General features: G+C 38.0%; 1 protein-coding gene across 1 annotated transcript in view; it reads right to left on the bottom strand.

The window, feature by feature from the left end:
* The window catches only part of TTN (titin), a 271719-nt gene that overhangs the window by 73210 nt on the left and 183862 nt on the right, over positions 1-14647 (bottom strand). The window contains exons 220-247 of the mRNA XM_033112268.1: positions 14349-14470; positions 13967-14254; positions 13564-13860; positions 13251-13437; positions 12489-12604; positions 12096-12395; positions 11596-11895; positions 11397-11502; positions 11097-11293; positions 10708-11013; positions 10331-10609; positions 9438-9737; positions 9034-9336; positions 8576-8938; positions 7972-8274; positions 7543-7842; positions 6771-7067; positions 6383-6667; positions 5994-6287; positions 4375-4674; positions 3885-4193; positions 3607-3797; positions 2778-3207; positions 1130-1438; positions 804-952; positions 686-718; positions 463-592; positions 74-373 (exon numbers count right to left, since the gene is read on the bottom strand). Of these exons, the coding sequence (XP_032968159.1) occupies positions 74-373; positions 463-592; positions 686-718; positions 804-952; positions 1130-1438; positions 2778-3207; positions 3607-3797; positions 3885-4193; positions 4375-4674; positions 5994-6287; positions 6383-6667; positions 6771-7067; positions 7543-7842; positions 7972-8274; positions 8576-8938; positions 9034-9336; positions 9438-9737; positions 10331-10609; positions 10708-11013; positions 11097-11293; positions 11397-11502; positions 11596-11895; positions 12096-12395; positions 12489-12604; positions 13251-13437; positions 13564-13860; positions 13967-14254; positions 14349-14470 (7094 nt within the window). The remainder of the gene's footprint in view (positions 1-73; positions 374-462; positions 593-685; positions 719-803; positions 953-1129; positions 1439-2777; positions 3208-3606; positions 3798-3884; positions 4194-4374; positions 4675-5993; positions 6288-6382; positions 6668-6770; positions 7068-7542; positions 7843-7971; positions 8275-8575; positions 8939-9033; positions 9337-9437; positions 9738-10330; positions 10610-10707; positions 11014-11096; positions 11294-11396; positions 11503-11595; positions 11896-12095; positions 12396-12488; positions 12605-13250; positions 13438-13563; positions 13861-13966; positions 14255-14348; positions 14471-14647) is intronic.

The raw sequence follows: 14647 nt of genomic DNA, 5'->3' as shown, positions 1-14647 counted from the left end.
TATCAAGCATTATTCATAACAACATATTTTTCATGTTTGAGATGTCATTTTAATCATAGATTTAAAAACTTACATATTGGATCTCGGGCAGTGGTCCTCTGAATGGTTTCCACAGGTGCGCCAATGCCAAAACGGTTTTCTGCCCGCACGCGGAAGAAATATTGCTGTTCAGAGATGAGATCCGGAACTACAAAGGTGGTGCTTCCACAGTTTGGATTGACTTTAGTCCAGGCTTTTCCATCAATAGTCTTCTTCTCGATAACGTAGCCTTTGATCCTGTCTCCTCCATCATCATCTGGCATCTTCCATGTAAGTCTGCAACTACCCCTGGTGATGTCACTGACTTTCAGATCTTTGGGTGGCCCTGGTACATCTGGTGGACACAACATCACAGTATAAACAATGCTGCTTTTTACAAATAATTTGTTCTTACTTCATAGTAACTTTTAAAATCCTTCTTACCCATGACTTTAACTCTGCAATTTGCCGTTTTTTGTCCTGCTTTATTCTTGGCTGTGATGCTGTATTTGCCTGAATGAGATCGTTTACACTCCGGAATGACAATCACTGATGAGTTTTCAGCAGTCTCCAGCTGCACAAAAAAAAACAGTAATCATACACTGAGTGAAATAACAGCAGTATTGAAGTCAACTAGTTCTGAATCATTTCAATTTTTTTTTTTTACCTGTGCATCTTCAGGTATATCATGAACTCCATCCTGTTAGAAAAGAAGATAGTCAGTTGTACTGTAAGTATTCCTTAGAGTGATTTCAGTGGGAGACAGGGAATTATAATTTTCTTACCTTCATCACCTTCTTTGCCTTTCCATCAAATTCCCAAGATGATTTTGGTGTGGGGCGTCCCTTGATGACAGCAGGAATCCTAATCTGTGAGCCAGCTTGACATATCAGACAGTCTTGTGCTCCAATGTCAATGAAAACTTCTGGTGCCTCTGTAATATCATGAATAATATACCAGGATTCAGCTCACCATTTTCAAAAAAGTAATTGACATATGTGTTTTCAGTAAATTAATTAATTTCATAATAACATCAAAAGATGAATACATAAAAGAAAACTCAAAAGGAAAGAGAAAAAGATGAATATGTAAATGGAATAAGGACTAGTACCTTGAATCTCAGTGGCAGGGATCTCTCCAGTTGCATCACTTGGTTCAGATTCACCAGCTTCATTGACAGCTTTCACTCTGAATCTGTACTTCCTGAGTTCTTTCAAATTGGGTACCACACATTCACAAGTAGTTAGAAGTTTGTCTGGTTCGTTTACTCTTTTCCAGTCAGTAGTACCTTCTTCTTGCATTTCTACAATGTATCCTTTGATTGGACTGCCCCCATCTTTGGCTGGAGGTTTCCATGCTAGTGAGATGCTTGACTTTGTTTTGTCTTTGACCTCTGGACAAGAAGGTGGCCCAGGTGGATCTAATAAGAAAAAAAAAATACAAAATTTTGAAGCAGATTGAATGGTATACGTGTGTGTGTGTGTATGTGTGTATGAATATATACCATAAGGATGTTTAACTATACGTGATATTTTATTTTTAATCTATTAACATATTAAAATAGAAATGCCTAAAGAATAAACTACCTTCTAGAGAAGGGAAATATAAGAAATAGTCTATTTTCATTTAGCCCTAATGCCAAACAAAGAAAGCAAACAACTAACTAGGATTAGAAAGACCACTCACTATCTCTACCTAGATTTACATTCTATTTATACATGTTTGGTGAAAAGCTATTTTACTTTTAATATCCTTTTGAAGAGATTCTGCAATATTTTCTATTAAAAACTTATTTTAATTTACCATAAAATTAAAAATGATTACATCGTTAGCTGGTAAACCTTTGAACGCAAACTAATCTTAATGGTCTATACAGTCATTGTCTACGATAGTCACATATCAATCCTTTACATATCTGACCGTGCTTTACAATCACAGAAATTCTTTTACTCTGTCTTTTTAACCCTAGATCTTCCCTCTCTAGTGCAGTGCCTAGCACAGTTTGCATGTTTAGTACTAGCTTTCTGAATGAATGGTCACTATTTCATTTTATATATATGCTCCATATAGAACTTAGAGTATTTTAAGTCTTCTTTTTAACAAATAGCTGAATTGTTTTTCCCAACAGAGAATCTAGTCAGATATATAATAAATGGAATTAATCATTAAGGTCATGGTATTTTAATTTTTGAACTGATCTCCTCATAGATATTTCAGAAGAATTTTCTTTTATTTGACCCTGCAAACTATGCTTGAGAATTTTGTATCTTTGTTCAATAAACATTACTGAAAAGTTAACATTTTGCTTTTTGTTGAACTCCTACTGGAGCTTTTGACTATTTAGTAAGGGAAATAAATTTCCACAGTATCTATTAAAATAGAGGTTTACTAAGGTATCGGAGTAGAGAGGAGCTTATAATCCAGGGTCATTATTATTGTGATTCCTCATAAAATACTAGGTTTAATCCAAGAGTTTAAAAACTATATGATTTTACATATGTGTGTGCATATCTATGTGTGTATGTATACATATATATAGATATGTATGTGTACTGTGTATATATACATATACATATGTCCAATATATACATATATATACACATATACACATACATATATACTTCTGATAGTCTATGTAAGTATGAAACTTTCAACTTTAATAAAATAATTTGGGATAAAAAATACAAGAAATTTAAGAGCAGAATTATCCATTTAGTGGCTTTGGCCTTTATAAATTCCAGAAATGGAAGCATACTTACATATGGGGTCTCCTGCAACAGCTGGATCTGATGGTTCACTGGGAGGGCCAATTCCTGCTGCATTTATTGCCATTGCTCTGAATTGGTATTTAACACCTTCAATCAAACGGGGAACATTAAATTCCAAGCCTTTCAGTCCCGCTTTGGTTATTGGTGCTCGGCTAACACGTGACCAGTAGACACCCCCCTCTTCTCTCTTCTCCAGCCAGTAGCCAGTAATCGGAGAGCCGCCATTGTCCGTAGGAGGAGTCCAGCTCACTAGCATCGATCCTTTGGTGCGCTCCAAAACTTTTGGTTTTCCCGGAGGTCCAGGAAGGCGATAAGGATCTTGCACGACCACTTTATCTGATTTGCACTCATCACTGGTTCCATATTTATTCACTGCCCTAACTCGGAACTCATACTGACCATTGGGGATAAGTTTCCAGATCTAGAAATAAGATGAATAGTAAATTCTTAAAAAGAATATACTTAAGTTGATTTTCACTTATTTTAAAATTAGGGATGTTGGTAGGAAAGACTATAAAAAGAAATAAGTCTATAAACTCAAATATATAGTTTCAAAATATGTAGACTTAAACATGGAGAAAGCCTTTTAAAATGAGAATATGTAAGTTTAATGCACCTAATAGTGGATCTTTCAAGTAAAAGAGACTGTATATCAAATAATTGTATTTACTAAGTGGCCTTACATGTGTGGTGCTAAAACCCACAATAAAGCTCTTTGTGTATTGTTTTGAGTTTAATCATTAAATTCCAAGCTTATGCTAGAATGTTGTTTATTCCGGGCCATGTCCTTTTAATGTGTATAATATTTAAAAGTGTTTACCCCATATCTCCTCTCTACAGCATTGTTGGAGACTTCCTCCCATTCGGTTTTCTTCCTACTTGCATCACGTTTGTCAATAACATAATGGGTGATTTCACTGCCACCATTGTCTAGAGGGGCATCCCATGTCAAGTAGCAAGATCCAGCTTTAATGTCAGTCACAGCAAGATTTCTTGGTGGGGATGGACGATCTGGAAGGAAACCAATAGAGATTGAGAAGACAATCCTTAAGCAGACACTGGATTTCATTTTGATATATAAGAAAGCACATCACTTACCATATACTTCAACATGAACATTTCGGAACACTGAGCCCAGGCGATTGGAGGCAGTAATTGTGTACGTGCCTTTATCCTCCCGGAAGGCTTTGGGAATGCTAAGCTCAGTCTTTGCCTCACTTCGGGATACTTCTTCCTTGGTTATCTTCAGTGCGTCAGTAGGTTTTTCAATCACAGTTTCATTCTTGGACCACTCAATCTTAGGCATTGGAAGGCCTGTCACATCTGCGGGGATGTTAACAGGCTCTCCAGCCTTAACTTTGATAGTGTCTCCTCGAACAGACAGGCGCAATTTAATAGTTGGAGGCACTGCAAAGAGAAGGGAAAGAGAAAAAAAATGAGCAAAGTCATAAGGATGTTTGCTGATCCTATGAGATAAAGGCGACACTGTAAATTGTATTAAAATTATTATGTTTTAATATGAAACTTTCAACTTAATAAAAGAATAAATATAAAAGAATATCTGTTCTGTAATGTTCAGATTCCACACCTTCATCATCTTGTATGACCACATTGAGAGGCAGGGATGGTTCACTTTCACCAATTGCATTGACAGCTTTGACACGAAACTCATACATTTGGTGCTCATCAAGATTTTCAACCAGAAAAGATGTGGTTGGGCAGAGTCGCTTGTTAACTCTTTCAAAGTCAGGCTTGTCGTGACGCCGTTTTTCAATGATATAGCCTTGGATGGGGCTGCCGCCATCACTGCGGGGCTCTTTCCAGTCAAGGGTGATAGTGGACTTCGTCCTTTCTGTATATGTGAGCCTCTCAGGAGACGTCGGAGGACCTTAAATTTAACCAGAGGCAAGTTGAAATGTCAAGCATGAGATAAATATTCATGTAAGAAATATATCACTTCAAATTAATTATGTGAATTATGGGTTTCTGTTTGGCATAACCTTACATCCATCTTTAAACTCCTTCTCAAAACATCTGTTATCAGAATTATAACAGAAAAATTATAGGCAGAATTTTTCTTAGTAAACTTTAGAGTCGAGATTATTAATTGAAAAGAAATCAAAGGGCATGCATGCTTTTTTTATATTTAGCATTTTAGATACATTGGCTCTGTCACTGGGGAAGCTTCTAATCCTAATGAACTAGGAGAACAGGTTGTGAAGCACTCCTTTGGATGACCAGCTGAGAACAAAGTGTTTCCTCTTTTATTAACAGACAATGGATAGATATGTCTACTGATCATGTTCCCTCAAGTGTGGGTTTAAAATGGGGTGGAAAGAGAATTTCTGCAATGTTGCTGTAGTTTGGTGCCCCGTAGGACACAAACCAAAAGAATAAGCTTTGAATGGTGAAACTAGACCCAATCCACTCTTACTGACTACTACTGCAACCAGAAGCAGAGCTTTGTAGTGGAAGCCCAGCTCATTTCTGATCCTCTGGCATAACTTGAGCTATCATGGAGATTCTGAGAAGAGCTCTTACAGTGGTGTAGGATGTAATTTTGTTTTGTTTTGTTTTTTGGGTGGTTGTGGTGGAGGAATAACTCCTTCTGTCTCTTGGGGAATGGGTCATCCTCAAAGACTTTGCTTTCCTGGATGGAACGTCAATGTGCATTACTAAGTGTGTGCAATTTTAGGTTTTCATATTTGTTCATATTGGTCAAGAAGATTTCCTTTGGTTGGTTTTTATAATTTGGTGGCTCTTTATGGTTTGGGGCCTCCATATCCTTCCAGTGTGGGGCTGACTTGAGGGCTAAAGGAAGACTAAGGCATTTATCCTAAGGCAATATCTGTTCTGTAATCTTTCAAAGTCAATGAACTCTCTTTAACTACTAGACTATTAAATTAATTGCTCCAGTATATTCTATTGCAAAGATGCAATATTTCTAAACTATTTTAAGGTTATTGCTTAGTTCTAGTTCGATTCAGGTTTTTTGCTTGGTTTTGTGCAAAAACTACAGTAAGCCAAAAATTATAGCAAATATGGTACTCTTCAAGTTGTTGTAGTTTTTTATTTACCTTTCTAATTATTGTCTAGCTATAGATCTTGAGACTGGAAGTTTGAAGCCATTAGACTCAACAAATAAATGCCATAACTGGAAGCATATTATATTTACTTTATAAACACAATGTAAACTTTCTTTTTTACCTAGTGGATCAACTGCAAGAATTGGTCCTATTTCAACAGGAGGACCACAGCCAAACTTGTTCTTGGCAATCACACGGAACTTATATTCTTGTCCCTCAAGGAGACCTGTGATGTCACATTTAGATCTCTCAGTCTCTATTGGTTGTCTCCATGTATGCATTTTGGCATCCTTTCTTTCAATAATAAAGCCCGTGATTTCACTTCCTCCATCATCTGCTGGATCAGACCAGTTAAGCAGACACATCTTTCTGTTCGTTACAACAGGTTTTAAGTCAAGAACTGGACCAGGGACATCTGAAAAAGAAAACAACCAAAAAAAAAAAAAAATCAATGTAATAAGATAGCATCACTTAGGAAAATCCTATGAAAAGCCACATAACATTCCTTACCAAAAACTTCTACCCTGGCTGCTGCAAATTTGGAACCACAGCTATTGGTAGCTGTAATCACGTATCTGCCACGATCTTTTCTTAGTGCAGCCTTGATCATTAGTTCAGATTTGGTTCCAACATTCTCTATTACAACACGTTCTTTATCCAGTTCTCCTTCTTCTATAGTCCATACTTTTGTGGGTACTGGACGGCCAGTTACCACAGCTGGAATTCTAAGAGTCTTCCCAGCCATTATTTGTATTCCAGCCTTGACGGAAACATCCAGTTCCACATTTGGAGGCTCTGTTGAAAGAGAACAATCATACATTAGCTCAAGAAAGTTAAAAAAGAAAAAATCCCATACTGGGAAAATATCCATAATCTTTATCATATAACTGTTAAGCACCTAGTGGTTCAGCCACAGTAACAGGTTCTGTTTCTCCAGGTGGTCCTTCTCCTGCGACATTGACGGCACTCACTCGAAGTTTGTAATCAGCACCCTCTCGGATTTCTTTGACAGTGTACTGGCGGACCTTGATCATCTTCTCTGTGCAGCGTGACCATTCATTTGTGCCAACCAGCTGCTTATCCACAAAGTAGCCAATAATTTCCCCACCACCATTGAAAGCTGGGGGTTCCCATTGTAATTCAATAGTTGTACAGCTTGTGTCAGTGACTCTTGGGACAGGTGGCCCAGGTGGAGCTAGGATGCAGACAAACAAATCAAAACTCACTGATAGTGTCAAAATGTACAGCAGCTTATCTATACCACTTTTTTTTTTCCCCAAGGTGCAATGTATGTGTAATATGGGTTAGTGCTGTTTTGTGAGGCTATTAGGTTATATATACATAGATGTTTAAAACTTTACATTGTAACCTCAAAATATGTGGCCATAGTCATTGCTAGTATTTTGTTTGATTTTTCCAGGTTTATTGAATATTATTGACATGTAAGTATTTAGGTTTAAGGTGTACAACCTGGTAATTTGATATATGTATATATTGTGAAATGATTACCACAATAAGGTTAGTTAACACCTCCATCCCCTCACATAATTACCATTTCGTTGTAGTGATAACATTAATTTACTCTCTTAACAACTTTCAACTATATAACACAGTACTGTTCATTATAATCACCGTGCTGTACCCCATCTTCTTCTTAAGCAATTACTTACAGATTGGATCATGTGCTGTTTTGGGATCGGAAGGAGGACTGAACTTTCCAGGCCCAGCTGCATTTTCAGCACATACTCTGAAGACATAGGTGAGTCCTTCTAATAGGCCTTCTACATTGGTCTTCAAAGCACTCAGAAGGTTTTTGTTGACACGAGACCAATGTGTACTATTAACCTCACGTTTTTCAAGCCAGTAACCCAAGATGGGGCTTCCATTATCCTTTGGTTCATTCCATTTCACTAGCATACTGTTGTTGGTAACATCTTCCACAATAGGCTTATCAGGTGCATCAGGTGGTTCTGATAAAAAGAAATAGCATATTTGAATTAATTCCCTCGTATGACAAAATTCAAATTTACAAGCTGTGATAACTCATATACCAACACATATGATAAAAAGGCAAAATTCAGATGTTAAAGAAACCTTACCAAATGGATCTTTAGCTGTAAGTGGCTTTGAAACACATGGTGGTCCAGGCCCGAACCTATTTTCAGCTCTTACACGGAAGAGGTACTCTTTTCCTTCAATCAATTTTGTCACCGAATATTTGCAATGTCTAAGTGTTGAAGTGATAACAATCCACTCTGAGTCAGGTTTTGTCTTGTCTTTCTTTTCTAAAGTGTAGTTTATAATTTCACTGCCACCATCATCAAGGGGTGGTTCCCATTTGCAGAGGACCGAGTTCTTTCTAATATCTTCAAATACAAAGTTGATTGGTGGTCCTGGTGTATCTAATATTTCAAAATAGAGCAGTGATTAAAAACTTGTGTGGAAATAGTTGCAGCAGAAAATGTAAATGTCAGTATGCTCCTTTGACATAAACTTCTGTTTCTCCTATTTCTGTCTATCTTTTTATCACATTAGCTAATGAATAACAAGGTCAGTGGATTTCCTTTAATAGCTAGGAGAAAATAATGGGACTGAGGACACCTTACTGAAGCTATTTTCCACTTCTTTTAACTACCCCCCCAAACTTTTTGTTTTTGTTTTACTAAAACTCTTATAATGGGAAGAGTAGTTTTAACTACTTACCCAGCACAGTGACAGTACAAGGAGCTTTTGCGATACCATGGTCATTTTCAACTTTGATCATATACAGGCCATGGTCAGGTCGGAGAGAATCTCGGACGCGTAACTGAGATTCTCCTTTTTTACTATTGTCAATGCTCAAACGCTCTGGCAGAGGCAGGACAAATGGTTCTTCTTCTTGAACTTCACCCTTCTTCCTCCTAATTGTGGGTGCTACTTGCTTCTTAATTTCCTCTGGTGTAATAACTTTTTCATCCTTTAGCCATGTAATAGATGGGTAAGGTGACCCAGAAATAGTCGCATCAAGTGCTATTTCATCACCTCGTTTCACTTCTAGGCTTGTTCTCATAATGACTTTTGGGGCATCTGTATTGATTAAAAACAATATTTGGTTTCAATTCTGATGAAAATATCTGACAAAACATTATTTTAAAATGCCAACCTCTTTAAATGAAACTTACCAATAGGATCTACAGCTTTGGTTGGAGGAGTGGCCCGAGAAGGTTCACCAATACCAGCCGCATTTTCTGCTCGTACACGGAACTGGTATTCCTTTCCCTCTTCAAGTCCTTTTGCTGTGTAGGTCAGAACTGGTACCAGGTGTTCATTGCATCTCTTCCATCTGTCTTCACCCTTAGCAATCTTCTCTATGATGTAACCCATTATCTTGCTACCTCCATCGTACAAAGGTGGCTTCCATGTAATGGTCATCGCCTCAGCTGTAGGATTATGAACCTCAACATCTATAGGTGGATCAGGGGGCTCTGAAGAGCAAGAAAAAAAACCTGTTAATATAGAGAAGCCCATCTTCTTAAAATAAATTGCATATTTATTCCTACTGTATTACACTCATGCCTAAACTTACGCTTTGGATCTTGAGCAATGACTGGATTTTTCAGTTCAATATATTCTCCTCCACCAATCTTGTTGACAGCTTTAACACGGAAGAAGTATTCTCCGTTTGGTATGAGATCTTTTACATTCCAAGATAATTTATTCTCACCAGACATGACTGGTATATATGTCCTCCTCCCAGCTTCTCTGCGTTCCAGGACATAATGAAGAATTGGGCTCCCACCATCAAATTCTGGAGGTTCCCAGGTTAATTTACAAGAACTCTTGGTCACGTCACTTGCTTTAATAGCTTTGCATGGTCCAGGTAGGCCTATTAGCAATACAATTGATAATAATTATTGTTATCTGAAAATTCAGCATATTACTAGCACACTCTTTCTCTAAGTGGGACCATTCACATTTTGAATGGGACAATCTTTGATGTTCAGGAGTGTTCCTTACACTGCAGGCCATTTAACATCCTTGGCTCTCAACTACTAAATGTCAGTAGCTCCCCCTGAGTCTTTGTTCCAAGAAAAAATGGGGACCCCCAAATTTCCAAACAGCATTTGTATGTGTGGGAGGAGAGGACAGTAACTATTACTACCCCTGGTTGAGAACACTACAGAAAAATGCAAATACAATTAATAAAGGAATACTGGTTATTTTAACATACTTTGGGTATGTTATGTCTTTCCTTTAAATTAGTACCTCACAGGCAAATAATTACTACAGAAATAATTTAGTCTAATCAGAGTTTAACTACCAATTTCATCTCTTGCTTCTCACATTGGAGAAAATAATCTGAAAGGACATTTAATTTCCTAATGGCCAACTCATGAAGCCATTTATACTGACACTGCAAAGTTAACTAATTTTCCCAGCACATGAAGAATGTCTAGTGTTTCATCAAAGAATGATTACCTATGACTTTGACATTGATTGAGGCAGTTGCTGAGCCGAGCTTATTCTCCAGTGTAATGGTGTAAACTCCAGCATCTGCATGGACACTCTTGGGAACTTCGAGGTGTGCAGAGATGTGATCACTCTTCATTGTTAATCTATCGCTTGCTTTAACTTCTTTGCCATCTTTATGCCAACTAGCGGTTGGAACTGGGACAGCTCTGAACGGAACAGGAATGCTTAATTTTTCACCTTCAATAACAATAATGTCATGAGTCTCCAGATCAATTGTTGGCTTGCCTGTAAGATAGAATCCAAAAGAGAAACAAAGAGTATGACAAAGGCAATGCATGAGTAAAGGCCTGTTTTATTAGTTATAAAAGAAACTGTGTTCTTACAGTCTGGGTCTTTGGCAACCACGTTTTCAGAGATTTCAGATGGCTCGCTGACACCAATAGCATTGACAGCTCTCACTCTCAGTACATACTCCTTGTCAGGAACGACACCTTCCTCAACCTTGAATTTCAAGTCTTTTATTGGGCGAGAATTAACTCGCATCCATTTCTCAGTGCCTACTGGACACATTTCAACATGGTATCCTATAATAGGACTTCCACCATTTTTCTCGGGAGGCTTCCAAGCAATGTCAATGTGCTTTCTACCAGCATCAGTCACATGCAGGTCAAGGGGAGGTGAAGGAGGGCCTGAAAAAGAAGTGAAACGTTCACATCCACAACCTCATCATTAAGCTCTAGACAATATCCTTTGTATAGTCAGCATGACTTACTTGTTGGATCTTCAATTGACAGGATTTCTGTGGGTTCACTTGGGTGGCCAACTCCAGCTTCATTTTCTGCCCGAACCTGAAACTGGACCTCTGTGCCTTCAATGACATCAGTTACTCTGAAGTTACAGTCGGGGCCTGAGGTCTTCCCAGCTTTCACCCAACGGGTACCTAACTTTTCTTTCTTCTCAATGATATATCTATTGAAATAACAAAGCATTTCATTAGCATTAATAAAAAAACACAAGTTAAGAATTTTCAGTTGTGTGTAGATTATTCTTTATGCATTAATTAAAATTCTACCTCTGTATTGGTCTTCCACCATCATTTTTAGGTGGTTCCCACTTCAGGTCAACATGTCGTTTGGTCACATCAACAACTGTCAGAGCATAGGGTGGTCCAGGGGTGGCTGAAAACAAAATATTCAATGGTTAGAAAAACCAGAGGGAACAGAGATAATCCACTACAAATGATGTCATAGAAATTAAGTTAGAAAGCATACTAAAGGTGTCTTTGGCCAGGACGGAGTCCCCGATTTCACAGTAGTCACTTTGTCCTATGGCATTTTCTGCAGCAACTCGAAACACATATAAAGCGCCTTCGGTCAGTGGGGTGACTGTGCACTTGGTGTCCTTGACAGTTGTGTCCACTGTTTGCCAGCCTTTTCGCCGCACGTCTCTCTTTTCCACGATGTAGTTGGTGATGGGGGATCCTCCATCTTTCTCAGGAACTGTCCACTTTAGGTCTGCTGTATTTTTTGTAATATTAATAACTTCAAGCCAGCGAGGTGGTGATGGAGGATCTAATGAAGAATAAAAGAAAAACAAATTCAATTTTTTATTGTCCAAGATTCAGTTTTCCCTAAATTCTCTAGTAATCACTAGGAAATCATATAGCAAGAATGAAATAATCTAGTAATACGTTTTTCATATTTTCTCATGTCGTAGTTCTGAGATGTACTTTAGAAGAATGTATATATCCTAAACATCAGGAGTGACTTACATAGCTTCTCCCGGCAAAGCACAGGATCGCTGGGTTCACTGGGTTCACTTTCCCCGGCCTTGTTCACAGCTCGAACACGGAATGAGTATTCCTGCCCTTCCATGAGCCCTGGGAGCAGATGCTCTGTGGTGGGAACTCCTTCAGCCACTCGGACCCAGTCGTCTGTTCCAGTCTTTAGCATTTCGATGACATAAGACTCAATCTTTGCTCCTCCATCATGTTCTGGCTTTGTCCAATTCAGTATTAATGATGTTTTGCCTACATCTTTGACAGTTGGTTTTCCAGGGGGCCATGGAGGATCTGCAAGCCAATGAAGTGAAATCATTATTCAGGTTTGTCGAAAAGGAGTTAATATAAGCTTCAAAATCATCACATAAAATATATAAATAATACCTATGGGATCCTTTATTAATATTGGTTCAGTCGATCTACTTGGTTTTCCGGGTCCAGCGAGATTTTCAGCCAACACACGGAATCTGTATTTTTTCTTATTAGTGAGTCCTTTCACTCTGAATTAGGAACAAAGTGCCAGTTGAATACCATGATAAGAAGCAGAAACCTCTATTTATTTGTCATAGAAGAGGCTAATTTATTTAAATTGTGAAAAACTTATTCAGAAATATAACAGAAAATATTTCAATATGAATTTAAAATTGCCTTTTTACTGTCACAGACTTTAGATTTGACTAAATGTGCCAACCTAATTATAATACAATAATAACGATGATTATCATAATATGTTGGAAGACCAAACACTTTGAAACTTCCAGAAAGTTTATATTTTATAGTGAGTTAAGAAATGTGTATGGAACACACCATTTTTTAAATTATATGTTAATAGGGAATATAAGTAAAAATAATTAAAATTTTATAGTAATATATAATCATGTACAATCAAAAGGAACACTAAAGAATGAAAAAAAATTTTTTAATTTTTATTTAAGTGTGTTTTTCCAGGACCCGTCAGCTCCAAGTCAAATAGTTGTTTCAATCTAGTTGTGGAGGGCGCAGCTCACAGTGACCAACGTGGGGATTGAACTGGCAACCTTCTTGTTAAGAGCACTGCACTCCAACCGAGCTAACTGGCTGCTCCCAAAATGAAAATTTTTATACACTATTGTTTTTAACATCTTGATGGACATATTTTGGGCATACCTGTATGTTGTGTCCTTTAGTGGCATCTTATTGCATTTAACCCATTTATCAGTATCAGGATCTAATCTTTCAACCCAGTATCCAGTGATTGGGCTGCCACCATCATCGTCTGGCTCACACCATGTGAGAGTCACTGCATCTTTAGTGATATCAGAAGGTTCTAGGCGAGTTGGAGGTCCAGGTGGATCTATAGACAGGATAATGATGTCAGCGTTATGTGTCCTGTATATAAGCATGACACCTAAACCCAAGTTTGACACAAGCATCCTTCTGATTTTATTTTATTTTGCCAATTGATTAATGAGAAACTTACCAAACTGGTATTTGGCTGTTATTGGAGAGGCCTGAACTGGCTCGCCAACACCGTACATGTTTTCTGCAGCAACTCTGAAGATGTATTCTTTATTGGGTGTTAATTTGGTTGCCTTGAAGTTTGTGTCCTTGACAGTTGATGAGAGCTTGTGCCACACTTCACTGTCTGTCGCTTTTCTCTCCACAACATAGTTTGTGACTTTAGATCCACCATCATCTCGTGGTGGGTTCCATGTTAGAAGACATGACTCATTGGTCACATCTGTGATGTCAAAAGCAGCTGGTGGTCCGGGTTTATCTGTGGATGACATTACCAGTGCAGAAAAAAAGATTTTCAAAAATGTTTCCTTTTAAAAAGTAGCTGAAATGAGTTTGCGTATTTTTAAAATGAGAGCCTTCCTTACCTAAAACATTCACTTCTACCACAGCAGTGGCTCGACCACAGACGTTCACAGCCTCAATGATGTATGTGCCGGTATCACTTCTCTTACTGTCAACGATAGTCACTGTGGATTTTTGAGGAACATTTTCAATGGTGATTCTCTTGTCTTGCTTCAGAAGCGTATCAGCCTTTGTCCAAGTTATTTTAGGTTCAGGTTTTCCAGTTACGGTGGCAGGAAGTTCAATCTTAGTTCCTGCTTTTACAGTGAGACCAGCAAGGAGCTTCACGTCGAGGAAAATTTCTGGAGCCTCTGAATGGGTAAAAGATTATTTACAATGTTAGCAAGTTCAAGCAGAATTAAAGTCAGAGCCTGATTAATAGAAACAAAATCCAAAAATAAATACCCTGTGTGTCCACAGCCTGGATATCATCTGTGGGTTTGCTTGGTTTGCTAGCTCCTTGCCTGTTCAAGGCCTTAACGCGGTAGGCATACCATTTGCCTTCTTCAAGACCTGTTACTTCCATTCTGTCAGAAAACAAAGTAGGGCATTTTACTATAATGCATATAATCTGTTCCACTGTGCAGTATTCATAATGTTTCCCAAACTCACACCTCTGATATAACAGTATTTAAATTCTGGATTGCTTCAGTATTGGAACTAATGAAAACCTTGAGTAGGGGTTAAGTTCAGCAGCATTTTTT

This window comes from Rhinolophus ferrumequinum, chromosome 8 (assembly GCF_004115265.2).
Source record: "Rhinolophus ferrumequinum isolate MPI-CBG mRhiFer1 chromosome 8, mRhiFer1_v1.p, whole genome shotgun sequence".
Classification (NCBI taxonomy): Eukaryota; Metazoa; Chordata; class Mammalia; order Chiroptera; family Rhinolophidae; genus Rhinolophus; species Rhinolophus ferrumequinum.
The sequence above is the reverse complement of the archived record's forward strand: the minus strand, read 5'-3'. Positions and strand labels throughout refer to the sequence as shown.